Source organism: Mus caroli, unplaced genomic scaffold (genome assembly GCF_978045245.1).
Source record: "Mus caroli unplaced genomic scaffold, Mus_caroli_1 scaffold_11, whole genome shotgun sequence".
Taxonomy (NCBI): Eukaryota; Metazoa; Chordata; class Mammalia; order Rodentia; family Muridae; genus Mus; species Mus caroli.
In genome coordinates, this window is record NW_028227266.1 from 91,500,784 (window position 1) to 91,522,657 (window position 21,874).

Here is a 21,874-nt window from a genome sequence, read left to right on the forward strand (position 1 = left end):
ATATAAATCACTGATTAATTTTTCTAGAACAGCATCAAGTGAAAAGAAATTAACTTATTTAAACAGTAGCTTTAGATATTACTTCAAAAAACCTGGGGGATGGTGTGTTGAACGGCGGATTGTATGAGTAATTCCAGCGCCCATGGGTTGAGCTAGGAGAATTTCAAGTTTAATGGCATGTAGTGAGACTCTTATCTCAGAATAAATTAGGAAATACCAAATTTGTTTAGCAGAGTTACAGAATTTAGTTATATAATGTTTCATTCAGTTTTTAGGCACGTATTCTATTTTCTAAAGATGTAAGCACTTGTTCCCTATGCAAAGGAAGGAGCAGAGAGACAATGCGGGCAGCTTCATTTTTAAAGGATGCGGCTTGGTGGTTAATGTGTCCTGCTTCTTCATGCTGTGCTGGACAGAGTTAATCACGTGACATGTCTTCCTTCCTTTCCTAGTACTTTCTAAGCAGGATGGCCTTGTGCTCAACTTACACATGAGTGAGGCCACCATTATAGGATTCAAATATAGAAGAGGGGCAGGTATTATCTTTGCCAAGAGCATAATGGAAAACATACACTTATGGTATTTTTGCTAAGTTTTTAACTCAGTAAAGTATACATTACTAACTCTTACCTGTGCATATCCAGTCCCTCATAGATACAGCTAGAGAGCACAGATGGAACAGCCCTGTGCTGGGCCATGTGACTCACAGTCAGCCTGCAGTGTTAGCCACTAGGAAACCCTTTGCAGAACTCAAGAGCTTGCCTTTTCGTATTTGCCACCTACCATAAGAATTAGCTTAGAGCTGGACAGTGGCTTTCAGCTGCACTGATGTAAAAATAAGTACTGCTAGATTTAAAGCTGTAATAAGCTAGAACTTTCTGCAGAGATGTTACATTTCTAATAGACGTTATTACAATTCATTTTCTGTTAAGTTATGATCCTATGAGTTAGTTCTGAAAAATAGAAAAATAAAGTCCGGGATGGTTGTGGGATCAGTAAAACTGAGACTTAAATTATATTGTTAATTTCACCTTGTTTTGAATTTATGGATCTGATTAAGAATAAGAATGTAATTAAGATTCCATATTATAGAGTATATCAACTATTAAGTGTATACTGATAGCAGTGTGAGATATATTAGTCAAAACCAGTTTATCAGGGATAATAATGAATTGGTCACTGAAACTTCCTATCTATTAATGTCACTAAAATATTTGACTGGTAAGAGAGAAGCTTTATCAAGTATTTATGCTGGTGCCATTCATTTAAATTAACTGTAACATTTGCCCACTGACTTATAATTTTTATTTGGAGATAAGTTACTATATATTATATTGAAAAATATCTCATATTTTTATTTCATTTGTCAAATGTACTTCATGTGATGCTAGTTGGGAAGAGGTTGCCAGCTGTGTTCTCTAAACCTGTTTTAATCCTGTGTGGATTCTTTTTTTTTTTTCCTTACTATTTTGTGCTTAAATTCTGAAACATGCATCTTGAGACTTGTTTGTTTCTTTTAAAAACAGTTTTGATGTTGTATTTGCTGGTGGGCCTGAAGAAGTTCTTAAAAAGTTCCAAAAGACAAATCATAAAATCGTCTTTGCAGCGGATGGGCTGCTGTGGCCAGATAAGCGGCTGGCAGACAAGTACCCTGTTGTGCACATTGGGAAACGCTACCTGAATTCTGGAGGTATGAACAGTGCTGCTATAGACGGAAGTCTCATCCCCATAATTATGATCTTGCTAGGAAATATTCTGAAAGCTCACGCACAGGTTAGAGCTTGAAAAGCATTTCCTGTGGTCTACTTGTGTATCTAGGCAGTGTGGATATTCAACTTACCACATTATAAGTGAGAATTAAGTCTTCTCATTACAGTTCATTGAGGTGTTTTTGGCATAGGATATTAAGTTTTAATAAGTTTACTTTGAAAAAGTTTCATGTTTAATCTGTAATCGTGTGATTAAAAACAGTCACTTGTTAATCTGGTCTGTTTTTAAATATATTGTGCTTAATTACTTATTTTGACTTTTTTTTAGTCAAAATTTTAAATAGAGTCTGAGTGTACAGAAGTGTTGAATTCCCCACATGAACCACCACAGATTAAGAGTGGTCACATGCACTTCTTAAAGATAAGAGAAAAATGACCTTGGAGACGTTACAGACTCTGTTCCCCCTGAGCTGAGATTAATGGAAACACACAGACAGAAGGCATGACCTCCTAGATGGAGGACCTGCGTTCTGTGTGAGCTTTGGATTAGGTTGTATTTTGTATTCAATTATTTTTTTTTCCCTGAAAATGGCATGTATCCTGTGGTACACATTCATCTGGACAGCAAAAAAGCCACTGATGGAAATGTTAGAGGGCCTCACGGTGCTGTGGAGATGACAGATATTAGCAAGTCAATGCTGTTGGCAGTGATCTAATGCAGGGAAACCCTTGGAGATAGGGGAGGAAGCGTCTACCTGCAGCCAGGATTGTTAGCGAGAAGGCGGGAACCATGAGAGTGTGCAGTCAATGTGTGCTTTCAGAAACAGTCTGTGAGAGGTATTCAAAGGACATGAGTTATGACCTAGTGAGAATGGATCATTTAGTTTTAAAACACGTCAGTAGAAAAAAATACATCAAGAATGTATAAGAATGTAATTTTATTTCACTTATTTAAGGATAGTTGACCTTAGAAGAAGGATAAGAAAATCATTTTTTATAAGACAATATTATAAGCTGCTAAAAATCTTATATTACTAATTTTTAATTTTAGAACATGACTCATAGTAATTAAACATATATTGTCAGACTGGAGATGTTCTCTGTGTGAATGCTCTCACTGTTTCCCCAGCTCACAGCACCAACATCAGATCAGCTAGCTCACACATCCGTAACTCCAGTTCAGGGGGATCTGACACTGTCTTCTGGTCAGTGTGAGCACCTGCACACACTGCACACATACAAACAGGCAGACGAGCAAACATAAAATAAGTCTTTTATAAACTGTTGTCTCTGTGTGGTGATTCTTGCCTGTCAGTGAAGCAGAGCAGCTGACTGTATGTCTGAACCTCAAGGGAAGACTTAGAAAATGATCTTGTTGTCTCTGGTCTTTATCAACACATGCCATTGGCAGATTCAGTGCATAGGCTCGAAGGCCAAGGGGAACACTCCAATTTTAGAATTCCCTTTCCCAGACAATGACATATAAAAGCTAGCCAGAAAAGCAATCTAGCAGGCACAGTAAGATTGGTTCAAGTAATGGTAAATTCCCCACATTCCCTAGATAGAAAATTTCTTCATGATTTTGTAGTTAGTGACAGCCTACATTCTTTGCCTACACTGGAATCTTGGCACAGCAGGAGACATTTCCTTTCTTCAGAAGCACTGGCTCCTTTTCTTTTCAGTGGGTGCAAGGAGAGCGATTCCCAAGGTCCTTCCTTACCCCACTCCTTCCTTAGTAACCTTTGAAGGTTAGTTCCTATGTGTTACTTAACTTCAGGATTGAAATGCATTCAAAGCATCTTTGGTTATCTTGCTTTGTATTATAGTTGGTATCATCTCTCCGTTAAAGCATACCTACTGATATGTTAGACCTCATGACTTCCCAGCGTTGTCAGCTGTCCAGCGGCACTAACATTGACATGTTGATGTGCATTTAGTTCTCAGAATCCTGAGCTCTCTGCTGTGTTTTTGTGCGTTGCAGGCTTTATTGGCTATGCCCCGTACATCAGCCGTCTGGTCCAGCAGTGGAATCTGCAGGATAATGATGATGATCAGCTCTTTTACACTAAAATTTACATCGACCCACTGAAGAGGGTGAGCAATAACTTGCAATTTCTCATTTGTTGTTTTGGCTGCTTTGATTTTTTTTTTTATATTGTCCTCAACCAAGTGGTCAGAGAAACAACGGATTTTGGAAGCTGAATTACAAATTATGTGTGTCCCATCACAGTTAGAAATGCACAAGTCAGTGTAACCAGCGTAGAGTGGTGCCCTTGCTCACTCTCCTGCCCTACCTTGGATATGAGAACTCTCTGTCTCTATCTCTCAGTGGTCGAGTCAGAAGCCTTGTCCAACCGGGGTTCATCAGAGAGGAAAATAATAGGGGTAAGACCCTGTTATTTGCTGTATTTTATGGAAGAACACATGGAGCAACTAGAAAATACAGGGCTGACATCTACCATTGTGTCTGCAACCCACTGTAGCCTCATTGCCCGGCATTTAAATATCAGAATGAGGTTAAGGCAGTAACGTTTCTGAGACTGGAGACCAAAGACAGTGCCACACAATCATGCCAAATTTGGAGCATATGCCTATTATTAAGACTGTGGTTTTAGCAATAACAAAGGAATATCTCTCTCTCTCTCTCTCTCTCTCTCTCTCTCTCTCTCTCTCTCTCTCTCTATCTATCTATCTATCTATCTATCTGTGTTTGAGTACTGTCTTTCTGTCTGTCTATTTTCCTGTAAGGTCCTGTGTAGCCCAGGCTTTCCTTGAACTCCTTATCCTCCTGTCTCTGGCGTGCTGTAATTTATAATTATATACAGCTGTGACTGGCAATACTTTGATAACTTTGAAATGGCATATGGATAAGTTCACTTCAAAGACAGTTTTTTGATTTGAAAAATGACATACCTCTTCTCATCTCTGTGAGACTTATCCCTTCGAGTATGAGGGTGTCTCACCATTGTCCAGTAGCTGGTGTTGTAGATACAGTGTGGTGGACAGGGTCCTATTAAGATAAATTTCAGTAGGTTTTATAGCCATCAGGAAGGCTAAGAATGTTGCAAAGGGGCTAAACAGATGTCTCAGTGAGTAAAACACTGGCTGTGACAGCCTGAAGACCAAGTTGGAATCCTAACTATCACATAAATGCTAAGCAGTCTCACCTGTAATCCCAGTGCGGAGAAGCAGGCTGGCAGTCGCTGGGGCAGGCGGGCTAGCGGGCTAGCGAGCAAGCGGGCTAGCCAAATAAGCTCAGTTGGTGAGCTCCACATTCAAGTGAGAAGCCCTACCTGCCTCCATAGACGGTTGAGAGCAGTAGAGAAAGATAGTCAGTGTAGACCTCTGGCTTCTACATACATGTGTGCTCACATACAGGCTAACACACTCACACTCACATACTCACACATGCACACACACATACATACATCAAAAAAGGGGAAGAGAAAAAGAGTGCTTTGGGATGTATGTAGATTGTGGAATGAATTAAGCATGAAATTCCAGAGATATGGCCTGAGATTCTAGAGAGGCAGAGACAGTGTCTTATTTCTTAATTAAAATACTATAATTGTCACAAACAGAATAATTAAAAGTAGTAGTGGGCCTAATGACATAGGTGTTTTGTCTGTGTATTTATGTTTTCCTTCTAGAATACTAAGAGTTGTGGGGAGATCATGGGCTGTAACAGTGGTATTCTGCTTTCTGCTCATCACTGCTCCATTCCTAGCCTGGAGTGCATATTTTCCTTGTGTCCTCTATAGCCTAGATGACTGGTGAATCCCAGTCTTTACAGGCATACTCTAGGCAGATAAAATTCAGGAGAGTTTACAAAGAAAGCCATTGGAATTCATGGGCTGTCCTTAGTGAGCCTTTCTGGAAGGGTCAGCAAGTACATTTGCATTTCTTTGACAACATACCATGTGGCTGCACATTACACATGAATAAAATTTGTGCTTCTCAAATACATAGGCCATATTAAAAATGCTGGGTACTGTTACAACTCAGTTTGCCTCATGCTTTATAAAAAACATTCGTAAAAATTTATTTAAGCTTTAATTCAGAGTAAAAGCAAATGTAATTTGAAAAAAATATATATTTAAATAGTATGAGATAATGTTTTGTGGATTTTCTGTGCACTGTAAATATAATTGTAATTTTTCTTGAATTGGGAGTCCTGCACACTGTCACCAGGGACACAAGATTCATGTGAGTGCAAATGTCAAGTGTGCAGTGACGTCTGTCTCAGACATTTGAATATTTTCAAATACATTGAACAAGTATTTTAAATTGCAAATCCCTGCAAAGATACTTATATCAATATGACTGCACTGTTGGCTATTTCTGTTGTAATTTTCAGTGTTTTCCTGTTTTTTAGGAAGCTTTTAACATCACACTGGATCACAAATGCAAAATTTTCCAGGCCTTGAATGGAGCTACAGGTACAGATGCCCGTGCTACGTTCTAGTATATGTGAATGCCCGTTTTCTGCATTCTCTCCTGCATTAGACCATTCGGTGCTATAGTCAGTGTGGCCATGCTTAAAATGTTCAAAACATCGGGACTGAATTCAATCCGACGTGTTTCCATATAATGCAGAAAAATTCTCCCCTGAGTGAAAAAGTTAAGTGCTGGCCTTGCATCACTTACATTGGCTGGGCAGGTGTGAGTTAATTACATCCCTACAACACACTGTTTGGTTCAAGCTCTTTGGGTGCTGAGTCTTGTGGAAGGGTTAATGGTCCTCTAGTAAATTGAAAGTCAATTGGTAAAATCTACGAATGGATTTCGGAAGAGTCAGAGGAGATCTGAACACCTGTACACTGGAGCACACTCCACAGAGCACCTGTGCTCACAGCACTTATGTGAGTACACGCCCACAGTGTGTGTGCATGCACCACCATATGCAAGAGTGCATACACACACACACCTACACATGTGTGAATACCCTCTCAGTGTACACACATAACACCTGCACCCTTATGACTATATGTACACGGTGTATCACATGTGTGTATACTCACAGAAAGCATGTGTGTACACTAGTACATATATGAATACACTTTCACAGAGCATATGAGCATACATGTTTGCGTACTTACTTGAGAGTGCACGTCCTTGTTCACACTTGTGGCGAGCCATACAGAGCATATGCACACAGCTGCACACGTATATATATATGTAGCATCTGTGTATACCTGTGTATATGTCAGTACTTTCTCATACAACATGCAGATACATCTGCACATTTTTGTGTGTGCACACAACAACTGTATACTTGTGGCTACTCAAACAGTACTTGAGCACACACTTGCATGCCTGTGAGTACACACACAGAATGTGAGCATGCCTGCATTTTTGAGTACATCTGTGCACATGTACATACTTGTGAACATCCTTGATTGTATTATTTTTCTAGCTATACATACACCCCAGTAGGACATGTCAATGCATTAATTTGTGTACTGAAAGTCAAAATATTTTATCTATGAATGCATTATCATTTTAAAAATTAAGAATGTGCTAGAGTTCAAAGTAGTTTACAGTACTGTCAATACAGTGCCTAGGTTCTTGGGATGAAAGTGTGTAGTGTTTATAACTGTGAGTAGAGAAGCCTAAAATGCAAATACAATGACTCTCATGTCCCTTATGTCTTTTGGGACCATCACAGAAGGTAAGCTGAGAATTGTCCACCTGATCAGGTGCCCAGTCAGCTGTGGAATCTTGCTTATATCTGGGATAGCATGCTCACCCCCCCCCCCCCCACACACACACACATTTCTTGCTGTTTCTAGAACAGCCCTTCAAGGCCAGTCTGGGTCCACTACAGGAGGATAACTTGTGACAGTGCGCTGGCATCACACTGCTAGGAACCAGGTCAGGGACCAGTGAAGCACCCTTCTACCACTTCACCACCCAGCTTAGTGACAAGACATTTGGTTGGGAGCCAGCTTTGTTTTGCTAACTACGGACTTGGAGAAGATAGTTTCTATGCATTAAAAAATGGGATAGAAACCCATAGACCTACATATGTTTGAAGTTGACAAAGACTTTTCTCTTTTTAACCCAGATGAAGTTGTTTTAAAGTTTGAAAATGGTAAAAGCAGAGTGAAGAATACATTTTATGAAACACTGCCAGTGGCAATTAATGGAAATGGGCCCACCAAGGTGAGTACCTGGGCCCTCAGTTCACTGTCTGTTTCTCAGTATTGGACTATGGAGAAATACACGAGGGTCATCATCTGTTAAAATTTATGTGAGAAACTTTAGTGTGAATAATTTATTTACATTGTCTTTATGTAATACAGCATCTGGTTTACAATAAACAGCATTTTCCCTTAGCAAGATTATGACCTTGTATTCTATAGGTAGACACTTCACTTTAGTGTTCATTTTTATTTTTTTAGGAAGAGTCAAGGCCAGAAGACAGGAGAGCAAACCATATTCCCCAAATTGTTTAGAGACCTTAGGATAATCACCTGTTTTGCACAGGAAAAGAAGTAATTTCTTCAATTCTCTTGATTTATTATAAAATGACCTTAATTCATGCACCCAAATCATAATGTATAGCCACTGTGACCTTCAGGAATAGCTAGATATGGTTCAGGATATGTCCTAGGCAAGTGCACATGACATCATCCTTGGAAGTGCTTTGAAGAGGAGTCAGGAAAGTGCTAGACCCAGTTCCCAGGAGTCCAGGGCAGCCTCGCCCTGTAAGCGACTTTCCACACCTTCCATGGCAGCCAACAGAAATGTCTCCAGTTATGAGGAAAACAGATGCCCTGGTGTGCGGGAATTGGTAGGAGGTGGATAGTTTGCCATTGGATGACAAACACGGGACATTTCCCATCAGAAGGACTGTTTCTCAGTATCGTAATCCCTCAGGAAACAAAGGGCAGAAGGTGGAAAGTTACAAGATAAACTTTAATTCTGAAAACAGAAAGCAAAAATGGCCCTTTGTGCTTTACCCCTTGGTAACTAGTAACCATTTCTCATTCATACAGGGAATTTAGTAGATGAATTCATGGCATAGATATTAAATTTTTATGTTATTTCTAAATTGTCAGTCATATGTTGTGAGGATTTTTTAATGTGTCCAATTTTATATTTCCTACTTTGCAGTTTTCATGTCCTTTAAAAGTGACATGTATTAAGGTGTCCATTTTTATATAAGCATGTATTATTTTAATAGTTACTTTTATTATTTGACAATCAGAAGTACTTTCTGTGTCTCCTGTCATGCATTTAAAATGTCGCCATTGCCTCCTACCCCTTTTCAGTGGGTGTCATTGTACACTCCTGGCTAGCCTGAAACCTGCCTCATAGGCCAAGCTAGCTTTGAACTCAAAGAGATCCATCTGCTTCTGCCTCTGGAGTGCTGGGATTAAAGGTGTGCACCCACATGCTCAGCCACACTGACCCTTGAAACATCAAAACGACTGTCATGGCCATATGGCTCCTGACTTCTGACATACCATATCATCCAAAGTAAACGCCCCTGTGGTGCTTGTCCATTGGTCTTAGGTTTCCAGAGGTTCAGTGTAGCCGCATCTATAGCATCTTAGCGGCACAAAGGCTTTCCTGTCCTAATGCAGAGCTTACTGGTTTCAGCAGCCTCTGATTGAAATTTTCAGTGCAGTGGAAATATGTGGACAGAGCTGTGGAAGGGCTCTGGTCAAGTGGCTAGGTCAGCTCCTTCTGTGCTGCAGTTTAGAGCCAGGAGAAGCTGGAAAAAAATTCTCTGGGGCACTTTCTTATGTCTCTTCACTTCTATCTTTAATACAGGTGACATTCTTTTGATGATCTTACTTATGCCATGATTTAAAAAAAAAAAAAACTAGATAAGAATAGTGGGGATTTGAGGAGTGTTCTCACAGTGATAGTGTTAGGTTACAATAGATCCTGTGTGGTATCAAGACTGCAAAATATGTAGTGACTCTGTTACTTCTACATCTAGAGAATATCTTCTTCAATGTCCCAATTTCAGAGAGTTTCTGGATATGTTTAGGGCTCAGAGGTAATTGTATTCTGCTTGCTTCTTGTGCCATCTTCCAGTTAATCTCAGTCGATACTTAGAAGGGAGGGGCCTAAATCAGGGTGGAGGAGGCACTTTGTCAGATAGGTATACAACCTGTATTTTAGCACATCCTTGGTTTGCGGATTGGACAGTTTAATCCCCTGCTGCATCTGTGCTCTGAGCAGCCCCCCAAAGCCTGGCTGACAGATATGTCTCTAGAAATTGCTTAATGGTCTTTGGTGATGAAGTTTCCTTGTGGGGGGCGGTAACCTCGGTATTTGTTTTGTGTGATGTGTTAGGGAGAGATCACATTACTCCTGCCCCATTTTCTGCAGGTGTCGAGCTGGACATTTAAATACATTTATCTCGTTACTAAATTACTAACACATGGTTTATGGCAGTTCGTCTCAAATGTCTTTGCTCCTTTAACACTTTTCTGTTCGGCATATTTTTGCAATAGTCATTTTGATTGCTATTCCTTCCATCAAATTATATCAAGTAGTACAACTCCCATGTTTTATGACAATGCAGACATTTCTAGACATGGTTTGCAGCAGGTAGTGATTTGCCGTCTGAAGAAAGCTTTTGTTAATGTGTATATATTGTTGATAAATGTTAGTGTGATTCTGGGGATATACTAGGTACAGACAGAATTCCAGGTACAGACAGAATGCTGTGGAGCTATGGGTATCGGGTGAGAACATGGTTGTGGGTAAGGACTTCTGCTTATCTGTTTTTCTTGCACTTACTAGATTCTCCTGAATTACTTTGGAAACTATGTTCCAAACTCATGGACACAGGAAAATGGCTGTGCGCTCTGTGATGTTGACACAATTGACTTGTCTACAGTGGATGTAAGTGGGGCTTATTTGTATGAACTTACATTAAAAATCAATATTATCATAAAATGTAGCGACTCAAGAAAAAGGCACATTGTTGTGTACTGTCCCTTGGCGATTACTAGGACGTACACTGTAAAAGGACGGTGACTGAGAAAGACTATTAGTTTGTCTTTTTGAATTGTTTTGAAACCACTAACTGCCAAAAGTTGGGGGCATTGAGCATTTACAGCATGCCTGGGAGATAAAGCAGCACAGGGTGAAAATAAAGTCCCTGGGGACTTGTGTGGCGGCAGTCCCTGGGGAGCCCCAAGGTCCCCCACACAGCACACTGGAACTCCCAGAATGAATGCTTCATTTCTCGTTGCTGCCTGAAGGGAGGAGAAAAAGTACATTGTCCGCATTTAGTAACTTCTGAATAGAGCTCTATGTCACTTGAAAGTAAGGATTTTCTGGCCAGACTTTCAAGCAACAAACTAAATGTTTCCTATCTGGAAAGTGAGCCAGAACACTTCTGAATGAATCCGCACCACAGAGATGTTTAAACGTTTGTCTTGATGTTTTTTGCAGAAAACGGTGGTGTCCTCTGGAAGGAGAGTCAATTCCTTCTGTTTGGATTTTCCTTTCTAATATAAACTTTCGGGTTGAAGGATAAAATGTTCGCGTTGAGTTTTTTTTTTTTTAATTCAACATATAAATAATGTTTTTTTGGCAAAAAAAATAATGGTTTTTTTGTATATAAATAATTCTTTCTTAAGTGTGCTTGACTTACCATTTAATAAAATGTGCTGGAAAAGGAAAACAACTGATTCCTAAATAGAATAAAAGTCTGTAGTCTCAAAATGTAGTCATCATTCAATAGGGACAGAGAAATTAAATATTTGTAGGAGTTAAGTTTCCAGATTCAGCATGGGCTTAGATGTGGGTCATAGCACATATTTATTGGGTAAAATTAAGTTTCTGTTATATTTTAATTCATTCATGCTTTGTTCAGGCATGTGTTTGTGTGCATGCTATTATGTGCTATTAAGCTGTCAGAGGACAGCTTGCAAGAGTTTGTTCTCGCCCTTTATTATGAGTCCTATGGGGCATAAACACATTTACTACCTTTACTGCTGGAGTCCTAGTGGCACTACACGTGCCTATTTTAGATACTTTTAGTGTTTCATAGATGCCTAACTATTGTTGCTACTGTTTTAAAAGAATTAAAATAAGAATATTTAATGGCGCAAAGTTACTCCTGATTCCATCTTGCTTTTGTATAAGGTGGGATGGTTAATAACTTCTGAGGCATTAGGACATTGAATAAAACCCGTACAAGACTGTGAGGTACTCTCGACTCACTTCCTCCACTGAACTGGAAGCTCCTAGAGGCTGGGTGTGCTGCTTCCCAGGTTTTCCCTTACTTACAGTCTAGTAGGCAGTGTCTGAAGTGATGAACAAAGCCCAGAGCTCAGGCTCACGTTCCTGCAAACATGTTCACGTATTCAGATAACGGAGGGATGTGCATGAAGAGATGAGGAGAGCCAAGTCAGCACTTCCCATGTGTGGGCTGCAGGTCTGGCTCAGGGGTATTGAGCTTGCTCAGCATGTTTCTGCTCCAGGAAGATGTCTCATATCTCTTGCTTAGCATGGTTGCATAGTAGTTGGCTTGTGTCTATATTTTTCCTCCTTAATTGTAACCTTTTAAAACCAGGAGCTTCCATTCCCTTTGGTAAAAACATCATTACAGAATTTTTCAAAACAGTTCAGCTTTGAAGATATTTTTTTGAGAACAGTCTTGAAGGAAGTGGATCACGGAAGAGTAGGCTGTATCCCACATTCATGCAATGATTAGGATAAAAACTTTCAGGAACATGATATAATTTGATCAAATCACTTTGATTGGCTTCATGGAAATTAACTTGCAGTGTGAGAGGACACCAGGACACAGGCGATTGATGCAAGCTTAGGATTATGCTGACGTGAAAGTCTAGTGTGTTATTGTTGTAGTTGTTGTTTGTTTGTGGTTGTCCCCCACTGTGGTGCTGCTTAAGATTTGAGTAGAATTTAGTCGTGCCGATTATAATTTGCTTTTGTATTTGCTGTAACATGTAGGTCCATCCCAAGGTTACACTGGGTGTTTTTATTGAACAACCAACCCCCTTTCTACCTCGATTCCTGAACTTACTCTTAAGACTGGATTATCCCAAAGAAGCCCTTCAACTCTTTATTCATAATAAAGTAAGTTTCACTCTGAGGGTTGTGGGTGAGAATTCTTTTGAAGTGACTTCCCTGGCATCTAAAACCAAGTGGAAGGTTTTACTTGCATTCTACCCTAAGAATTGAAAATTAAATCTAATATTAGGCTGAGCTGCGTGAAATTGACACTTTCTATAGACCAAAATGCCTGAGTATTAGCCCTATTTATACAGCGTGTCTGTGAAGGGTGTGTGGAAGAGCTGTGTTCCTTTGCATTGGAGAGGGTTTGGGGCTTTCTTTTCAATGGGTTTCTGGCCATTGCTGATTTTCTAGCAATAGAACCAGAACATCACAACTAAAACTAGAGAGAGCACTACTTTCGTCCCTCTCAACGTGGCATGTGCTTCACCAGAGGAATTTGATATTTTTATTTCTCGCAAGGCATGAAGCATGCTATTTTATAGTTTTGCAGTAGTAGTGGGGTTTTTTTTATTGTTGTTTTGTTTTGTTTTTAACTATTGTCTTTTGAATGTCTCAGAATCTTTTTTTTTTTTGGAACTATTTTAAATTTTCAGAAACCAATCTTTAGTAATTTTAAAGAGTAAATATCAGACATTTGCTATCCAAAATTAATCATAGTATAGACACTTAAAACAAACCCTTTTTATCTTTTTATCTATTATACTTTTTGTTTACATTTTACCTGCTTTCAGATGGCCTTAAAGTCCTTATCAGTTTCTGTTTGTCATTCTGTTTAAGGTTGTGTCATGCAGCCTCAGGTGACAAGTGACCTTTCTGTGCTGTGAGGGCACTTTTGAGAAGGCAGGGTAGGATGTGCTACATAGAAATCTCCTCACAGTCTGGTGCTAGCGAGTGAATCCACCCGAACTTCAGTACGGCTGAACCATGCTAAACTGACGGTTTCCACCACAGAAGGGCTGTCAATATGAATATGTCAAACAATCTCCGTTTCACTAAAGACAATCTTGTGTATCATTATTAATTGCTGTCTTTGGCTTCAGAGATTATTGTTAAATTTTATTTTGCACAATGAATATTAATATCCATTATATTTAATAGACCTTCTTTTCTAGATTTTTAAGGCAAATGTATAAGATTCTTAGGCAAGAAGATTTTTTTTTTCTCCCTTCAGTTCAAATTCTCTTGGATGATTGGAATTCAAGTGGTATTGCAGGACTTAACCAAAGAGCAGATGCTGAAATACTTTTGAAGCCACTTCACTTTTTGGATATTGATGCAAACTGATTTTATGGTTGTTATTGTTGAGGTTGTTGTGTGTGTGTGTGTGTGTGTGTGTGTGTGTGTATGTGTGTTTAAGTGCCAATTAAGTGCATTTTCTGTAATTGAACAACTGTGAATCAAATAATTCACGCTTTCAGTGTGACACATTGTCTTGATGTATAAAACATGATTGTTTTCTATTTAAAATCTGTTACAGGAAGTTTATCATGAAAAGGACATCAAAGTGTTTGTTGATAAAGCTAAGCATGACATCAGCTCTATAAAAATAGTAGGACCAGAGGAGAACCTAAGTCAAGCAGAAGCCAGGAACATGGGCATGTATGTCTGAATGATGTATGCCGAATGGTATTCTAATAGATGAACTTTATGAAAAACATTCTCAAAATTATTCTATTGAACGTACAGGGCAGCTGTTTGCTGTGTGTCACAGATCCGGCTGCAGGAGTCAGTTCTGCATGTCTGTGGTTACACAGGACAGCTGTCGAAGTTTCTTTTAGTTTTCTTTAAGCCGAGTCAAATATTTAACCAGTTTATGAATTGAACTTCAGATAAAGATTGAAACAAAACAACAGTTAAAGGAATCTTACGGCTTCAGTAGTGGATGACTTACTTTTAAATTCACCAGTAGAAGGCCTTGCATGTAGTGAAGCTCCTGTAGGGAATACAGGTGCTTCTACTCAACATGGCTAATATTGTATACTCAGAAAAGCATTGGAAGTCTTTTAATATTTCTAATACAATCCATGTAAAACTCTGCTCATAGAGAAGTCATGGCTTAAGAGAACGCCAGACTGATACTCCAGACTGCAAAAGGGCAAACATACCATGTCTTCTTCTTCTTTTTTTTTTTTTTTTTTGGTTTTTTGAGACAGGGTTTCTCTGTGTAGCCCTGGCTGTCCTGGAACTCACTTTGTAGACCAGGCTGGCCTGGAACTCAGAAATCCACCTGCCTCTGCCTCCCAAGTGCTGGGATTAAAGGCATGCGCCACCACTGCCCGGCTATACCATGCCTTCTTATCAGGAGACATTCTTATCTGTTGCTGACTCTCACTCATGCCTTTTACTGTGCAAGTCTAGCTCATAGCTAGGGATTCTGCTTAGGATGGGCTTTTAGCACAGTCAGAAGTGCCTGTAACCCTAACTCAATCATTAGACAATTCCTTGAGTCCCCGTTCAGGACTTCCACACTTACTGTGATGGTTTTTGAATAACTGCTGTAAGTCTTCACATCAACTGTCCTGCTTGTCATTTACTTTGAAAAATGTACTTATGAGCAGAAAGTAGCCAGTGAGGCAGCACTGGAAAGATGAAGCAGGCAAAAGAATCCTAAATGCAGAAGCCATAACATGTGGAAGATTTCACTGGTCATCATAGGATCGGTAGTAACTAAATCTTTGGTATTTCTGCTGATAACACTGCAGGCTCTCTTGGAAGAGCACACCAACCACTATCTCCAGTGAGCAGACAGGAGATACATGTCTTAAAAACAAAAACATTCTATGCAATGACCTACTAAATATTAATACTTAAGGCATCTTTAACTTCATCTCCATAATTCCTCTCAAATTACACTTGTTGGTGTCTAGGTTGTAGTACAGTGGTCTGAGCATGTATAAGGCTGGAATTAATCTCCATCAACACACACATACACACAGTAGAACAACAACAAAAAAAAACCCCATAAACTACTAAAAAAACTGAATTTTTACTATTTCATTTTGTTTATCTATGTGTTTGCAGGTAAAAAGTAATTTCAAATGTAAATAAATTGGGATAAGCTATTTTTCCCTTTCAGAAAGCATTTACAAGGTTCACATAGTCTCCTTGTTACAAGATGTTTTGTATTCATGGTGTATCTATGTGTACAAGTGTGTGCACCTATCGTGTGCAGAAGCCAGAGCAGGACAACAGATAATCCTTATTTATCCTTATTCCCTTAAGACAATGTCTTTCACTTCCCTAGAGTCAGGTTGGAAGCCAGCCAGTCCCAGCCACCCCTTCTGTCTATGTCCCTGTAGTCGTGGGCTGCAGGCCTGCGTGTTGAACCATGCTTAGCGTTTTACATGGATTTGGGGCATAAGTTCTTATGCTTGCACAGCAAGAACTATGATCCTCTGAGCCATCCCTGTGGCTCCTATATGTTTTTATGCCTTAAAATACATAGTGACTTAAAATTCATTTCTCCCTTGGTCTAAGATGGTGGTGATATATACTCACTCATTGACGAATGAGGGACTTTCAGTATCGAGCAGTGTTGTTTGGAAAATAACGTCAGAGCATCTCTGCTTATGTTTGCTTTATGCTAATATTTCCAAACAAGAATTTTTATCGGATGCTTATTTTATTTTCCTTCTCAACATCAGGGATTTCTGCCGTCAGGATGAAAAGTGTGATTACTACTTTAGTGTGGATGCAGATGTTGTTTTGACAAACCCAAGAACTTTAAAAATTTTGATAGAACAAAACAGGTATGAAGATTTAACATGAATTCATTAGTCATAAGGTAATTGCCCACAGTTGTGAGGGCATAATGTCTAACTGTAATAAATCAAGGTAGGTCACATTCAACTTTCTTCTGTACTCTGTAAGCTCCCTGTACTAAATATTCCGTTAGAAGTCGTAGAGCCAAAAGTGTTTAATAGTATTTATAGTCAAAAAGTGGTTGTTTAAAGGCATTTGGTCTATTTTTATATAAACAACATTTAATTGTGTAAGATATCTAATACTAGTAAATTTTCTAATTTTTATCATTTATAGATATTTTAAATGTAGGCTTTCCTAAAGCCCATCAGTTATTCCGTAGAGTTGTAGTTCTAAAATCTGAATTTTCCAATACTCCGATCATTCCACAGCACGCTGTAGTTGCATTTTCTGTCGTACTGATTGTTGCTGACTCGAATTGAAATGGAATAAAGGCATTGCGGAATCAAGGGTCTTAATCCTACCTGTTATAATACAGCTACTACTGAGTCTGTTGCTATTTATTCTCTGGTCCTCATGGCAGACATTTGTGCTGTGTGTGTGCTTTAATAATTATTTCTCACAATAAAAAAAGGAATAGGAACTGAAATGTCAGCATGACTTGACTGTGCTACACAAGTACATAGGGAGTCTGCTATGCTCCATCAGCCCATCCTATATATGGAAACATGCTCCCTTTGCTGCATAACATGACTCAGCACATGTAGTCATAACCTGAGTCAGCACAAGTCAAGGTTGGAATTAAAATTGTCATACCGACAGTCAAGAGCAGAGATTATAATTGCTCTTAGATAATTGGTTGCTTATTCTCAGCTAGTTTTTCTCTCTTTTGTTACTACCCAGGATCCCCTGTGTAGGGAATGGTACCGCCCACAATAGACTGAGTCATGGCACCTCAGTAAACAATTAAAACACTATGAGATGCCCATTGGCCAACCCAATCTAGAATTTTTTTTTTTTAATTTCCATTTCAATTAGAGTCAGCAACAATCAGCACAACGGAAGATGCAACTACAGCTCTCTGTGGAATGATCAGATTATCAGAAATACCTGATTTTACAACTATATTTCTATGAAATTTTTTTTTTCTTTAAGACTCTTCCTTGGTGATGCTAAGTTTTGTTGTGTTGAGAGTTAAAACTAACCAGCACAGATGAGTTAATTTTATGGCAGTTTGTGTAGTGTAAGTGTTTGGTACTGTGTTTGTCTTAAAGGTACCACTTTCCAAATAGCTATTATGGCAGAATACTGTCACAGTGTCTTACTATACTTGCTATGGCTATAACAAAAGGCCACCAACAGGGTAAGCTATAAAGAGTAAGAGTTTATTATTTGACTCTTGTGGACTTGCACACTGGGTGGTTCAGCATCAGGAGCAGGGGCTTCGTCAGGGCTGCCTGCTGCCTTGTAACATTCTTTGGTATGTTCTGAGGACAGGAGGGGCAAGAGGAAAAGAATGTCAAGGTCTCCCTGCTTTTATAACCTTCTCTGAAGTTAGGAGTACGATGCTTTAAAGGCTGCTCAAAGTCCCGTGTCTCAGCACAATGCGGTAGCAATTAAATTTAAACTCTAGTTTCCTAAGGGACTTTGAGTTCCAGGCCTCTGTTTTGTTTTCTGAAGTGAAGGCTGACGTATCCACTGCTGTTAGGCCAGCTTACAACTATAACCCAGTTTTAAAAGTCCTAAAATCCTGGAGACAGATGGTGAAGAGATTAGGGTTTGTTTTAGGAACCTTGACTCATCAGTGTCTCGGCCCATCTGCGTATTTTGTTTTTTGTTCAACAAATATTCATTGGCTACCTTAATGTTGTAGAGAGTGTTCAGTTTGCCAGTTAAACTAGAATTTAATTTAAACACAAGGAAACAATTTAGTTTTACTCTCTTCAATGTAACTGCTGTTAAAAAGTTATTTTAGTATTTTGTTAGCATTTTCAATAAATTTTCCATTTTTTTCTCTTTTTTGATTAACATAACTGAAAATTTTGTATGTCTATTGAAGAAAAGATGAAGAAACTAATATTTATTTGTGTATTATGTATGTGTCTATATGTATGTGTTGTTTGTTATAATATGTTAAATGAACTTCACCATGTTATATGTCTTGCAAAATACACAACTCCAATGAATATTTAAAAGTTAATAATACTGTGGGTTTCCTGTCTTAGGAAAATCATTGCTCCTCTTGTGACACGTCATGGAAAGTTGTGGTCCAACTTTTGGGGAGCACTGAGTCCTGATGGATACTACGCTCGCTCGGAAGATTACGTGGACATTGTTCAGGGGAGCAGAGTGTGAGTCACCTGATGAATCCTTTCATATCCAACAGAGTGACAACATGATCTTACTAATATTACTTAAAAAGCATCTTTACCTGTCTTCATTTTGCTTAGGATACATTCGAGAACTTGGAGATCACTTACAGTTACATAAAAACTTTTTATTTTTTAAGATCAAAAGGAATCTACATGACTAATAGGCTAATAGGACAACTTCATTGTTGTATGATAATACTTGGTTGTCATGTGTACACATCCAGTGGTAGAGAGGAGTAGAGCTCTTTCCTAAAAGTTGGAAAAGAATTTAGTTTTTATCTAAGTCATTTAATAGCTCCAATAAGACTTGTCTTTATTGTCTTTAAAATTTATAAATACAGAAATAATAATGCAGAAAACCAGAACTTCCCAGCGTTCCCAACTTCATGAGGTGATTTTGTTGGGGCTGGTGGTAGCTTTTAGTTTGTTTTGTCGTCTCTGTGTGTAAGAGCTAATGTGTACATAAAAAGGTAAGAAACCACTGACATTCAATTGTCATCTTTTCGAGGATTCAAAAAAATACAGACGCTATAGAGTACAAATGTACAAGTAATGTATACTTTCTAAATGATAGCTGACATTTGCTAAAATTAAAAAAAAAATTAGTCTGTCAAGCATCAAAAGAGTTTTTGTTATGGAAATGCTAGGCAAGAATGTCGCTCTTTTTTCCCCCAGATTGTAGGCTAGCATTGCCTGAGTCCTACGTGTCTCGTCTTAATTATCAAGCTCATCAGCTCAGTTTAAAAGGGGAATATACTCTGACATCGAAAAGGAGGTGCCCTTAGATTAAATACCTCATATTTTCCTTGGGAAAATTGTAGCTGTGGCAAGATGTTTTCCTTCTGAAGGTAAAGGTTGACTTAGAAGCTTTCCATCTGAAAGGTACAAGTGTGATGAAGTGTGTGTTATCTGATAGCGTGGTAGGTAAGGGATCAGTACTTAGACAACTCTGTTTCACTCACTTTTATTAAGTGGAACATGACATGTAAGTCATACATTTGATGCTACCCATGGAGTCGATGGAAATGAAGGTCATCAAATGCAGAAAAGTGCCTTCGTGTTGATTGGAGTAAACCATAATTTCTTTGTACACAGCGGCTTCCTGTCGGATTTATCTGTAAGGACCGCGGTCAGTTACTGAGTGCATCTGCATTTGTGCCCTTAGAGGCCAGCATGGTGTATTCCATCATGCTTAGTGTTAGAATTTACCTGACACATTATGTAGCTCTAAAGGCCTTTTATTGTTTATAGTTTTTTCATCTAAGTAAGACAAAAAATGAGGTCTTACACGTCCTTGGTCAGGATTTTTCCTTTCTGCTTCCTAAACGTGACAGACGCAGGCCTTTGGGAGCTGATACCGTTCATATAGAAGGAGCCTTGTCAGAATGGGGTTGGGGGTGGCACAGAGAGAGAACTGTCTGCAGACACTTACTCTGTAGCTGTGTTTCCTCTCAGCTTCTTCCACAGACTTAAGGAAAGCTCAGCGAATTCCTTGCGAATACCATTTAAGGGTTCTTATTTTTATGTTTATTTATTTATTTATTTATTTATTTTTGCTGTGGTTGGAAGCACGCCCTCAGTCATAGTGTTTACAAAGTCCTGTGGTATAAATACCTCTATGACCTATATGTCTTGGCTCTGATGTCTGCTCTAGGGAGCTATGCCAGCCAAGGCCAGCACAGCTCTGGTTCTGTGTGAGGGCTTTTGCTATCGGATGTTCACTGTTAAACAGAAAACAGTCTGTGCAGTAGACTGTCGTGACTTAACTGTAACAACCGTGGCAGGTAACAACAGCTAGATAAAACCTAACTGAAAGTCTATTGAGGGGGAGTAATTTCTCCTAAACCTCATTAGGATATGTATATACAATAATTCATATTTGTCAAACAGCATCATTATGCTTTACCAGCCAAATAATTTACATATACAAAACCTGAACATTTACAAAGCATTCTTTTTAAAATGTAAGCATAAAGCGTGTTTTTCTATGTGTGGTATTTTTGGAATGTATTTTTTTTTTAACTTTCAGAGGAATCTGGAATGTCCCATACATGGCTAATGTGTACTTAATTCAAGGAAAGACACTCCGATCTGAAATGAATGAAAGGAACTATTTTGTCCGTGATAAGTTGGATCCCGATATGGCTCTTTGCCGCAATGCTAGAGATATGGTAAGATCCACCACTGGGGCTTCTGGCAGCGTTCTGATGAGATGCTTGCTTTTCAGTCCGTGTGTCACTGTGTTTGGATGCTCCTTTCTCCCCTATTTGTAAATACTAGCCAATTTTTTTGATCGTAGGTTTTTAAGGAGGATAATTTTGAACATTTGTAACATAATTTTTTTAAATGTTAGACTAGGCTTGTCTCATAAGCAGCCTAAGAAGATTTAATATAGGCAGAATTCAAAATAAGATTTGTTCTTTTAAGAATACTGTTGGCTCACATTTGAAAATTTTTAAGTAAAGTGATCGAGTTTAGCTAATATTAATTTGAATGAAATTTACTTTACACATTTGATAAGCACATAATCTTGTGACATCAGTGACTGTTTTTCTAGGTGTACTCTATAATATTAGTGATGGTATACTCTTATGAAGCAGGCTCCCTAGACTATAAAGAGAGTATATGTAATATATGTGGAGCTGATGGTACATTACTGTTTTAGAAATGTACTTTTACAATAAAATGTAAATGCTTATAGAAAATACGTTTTCAAAATGCGCAAATATGTTTTAATTCAGAAAATGTCTTTATAAGATTTTCTGTTTCGGATATGGTTATTTTGTTCCTCAATTTATATGAGCAGCCATGGCCTTAGGAATATCAGAAAAGTTGGCAAGTGTTTTTCCTTAGTTTAACAAGGCATGTTTTCCAGAATGTTTGTTCTGCCTGTGTATCTGTGTGCACCCTCATTGAACACCCGCAGGACCTTTGATTGTATTCGTGTGCTCATGTTTGGCTGATTTCACTCAACAGCGCATCCGGAATGGCCTCTTACTCATTTTTTTTTTCTGTTGTCTTAATTATGTGTCTAATGAAGTTTTGCTAAGGAATGAGCTTGGATCTGTGTCTCAC

At 38.7% G+C, this 21,874-nt stretch overlaps 1 protein-coding gene across 2 annotated transcripts in view; it reads left to right on the plus strand.

Moving 5' to 3' along the window:
• Positions 1 to 21,874, plus strand: part of Plod2 (procollagen-lysine,2-oxoglutarate 5-dioxygenase 2) — a 67,308-nt gene that overhangs the window by 38,765 nt on the left and 6,669 nt on the right. For both annotated transcript variants that reach the window (XM_085827895.1, XM_085827896.1), the window contains exons 4-13: positions 1,527 to 1,690; positions 3,691 to 3,803; positions 6,085 to 6,148; positions 7,777 to 7,874; positions 10,476 to 10,577; positions 12,660 to 12,785; positions 14,203 to 14,324; positions 16,370 to 16,474; positions 18,653 to 18,778; positions 20,829 to 20,970. In XM_085827895.1, the coding sequence (XP_085684021.1) occupies positions 1,527 to 1,690; positions 3,691 to 3,803; positions 6,085 to 6,148; positions 7,777 to 7,874; positions 10,476 to 10,577; positions 12,660 to 12,785; positions 14,203 to 14,324; positions 16,370 to 16,474; positions 18,653 to 18,778; positions 20,829 to 20,970 (1,162 nt within the window). The remainder of the gene's footprint in view (positions 1 to 1,526; positions 1,691 to 3,690; positions 3,804 to 6,084; positions 6,149 to 7,776; positions 7,875 to 10,475; positions 10,578 to 12,659; positions 12,786 to 14,202; positions 14,325 to 16,369; positions 16,475 to 18,652; positions 18,779 to 20,828; positions 20,971 to 21,874) is intronic.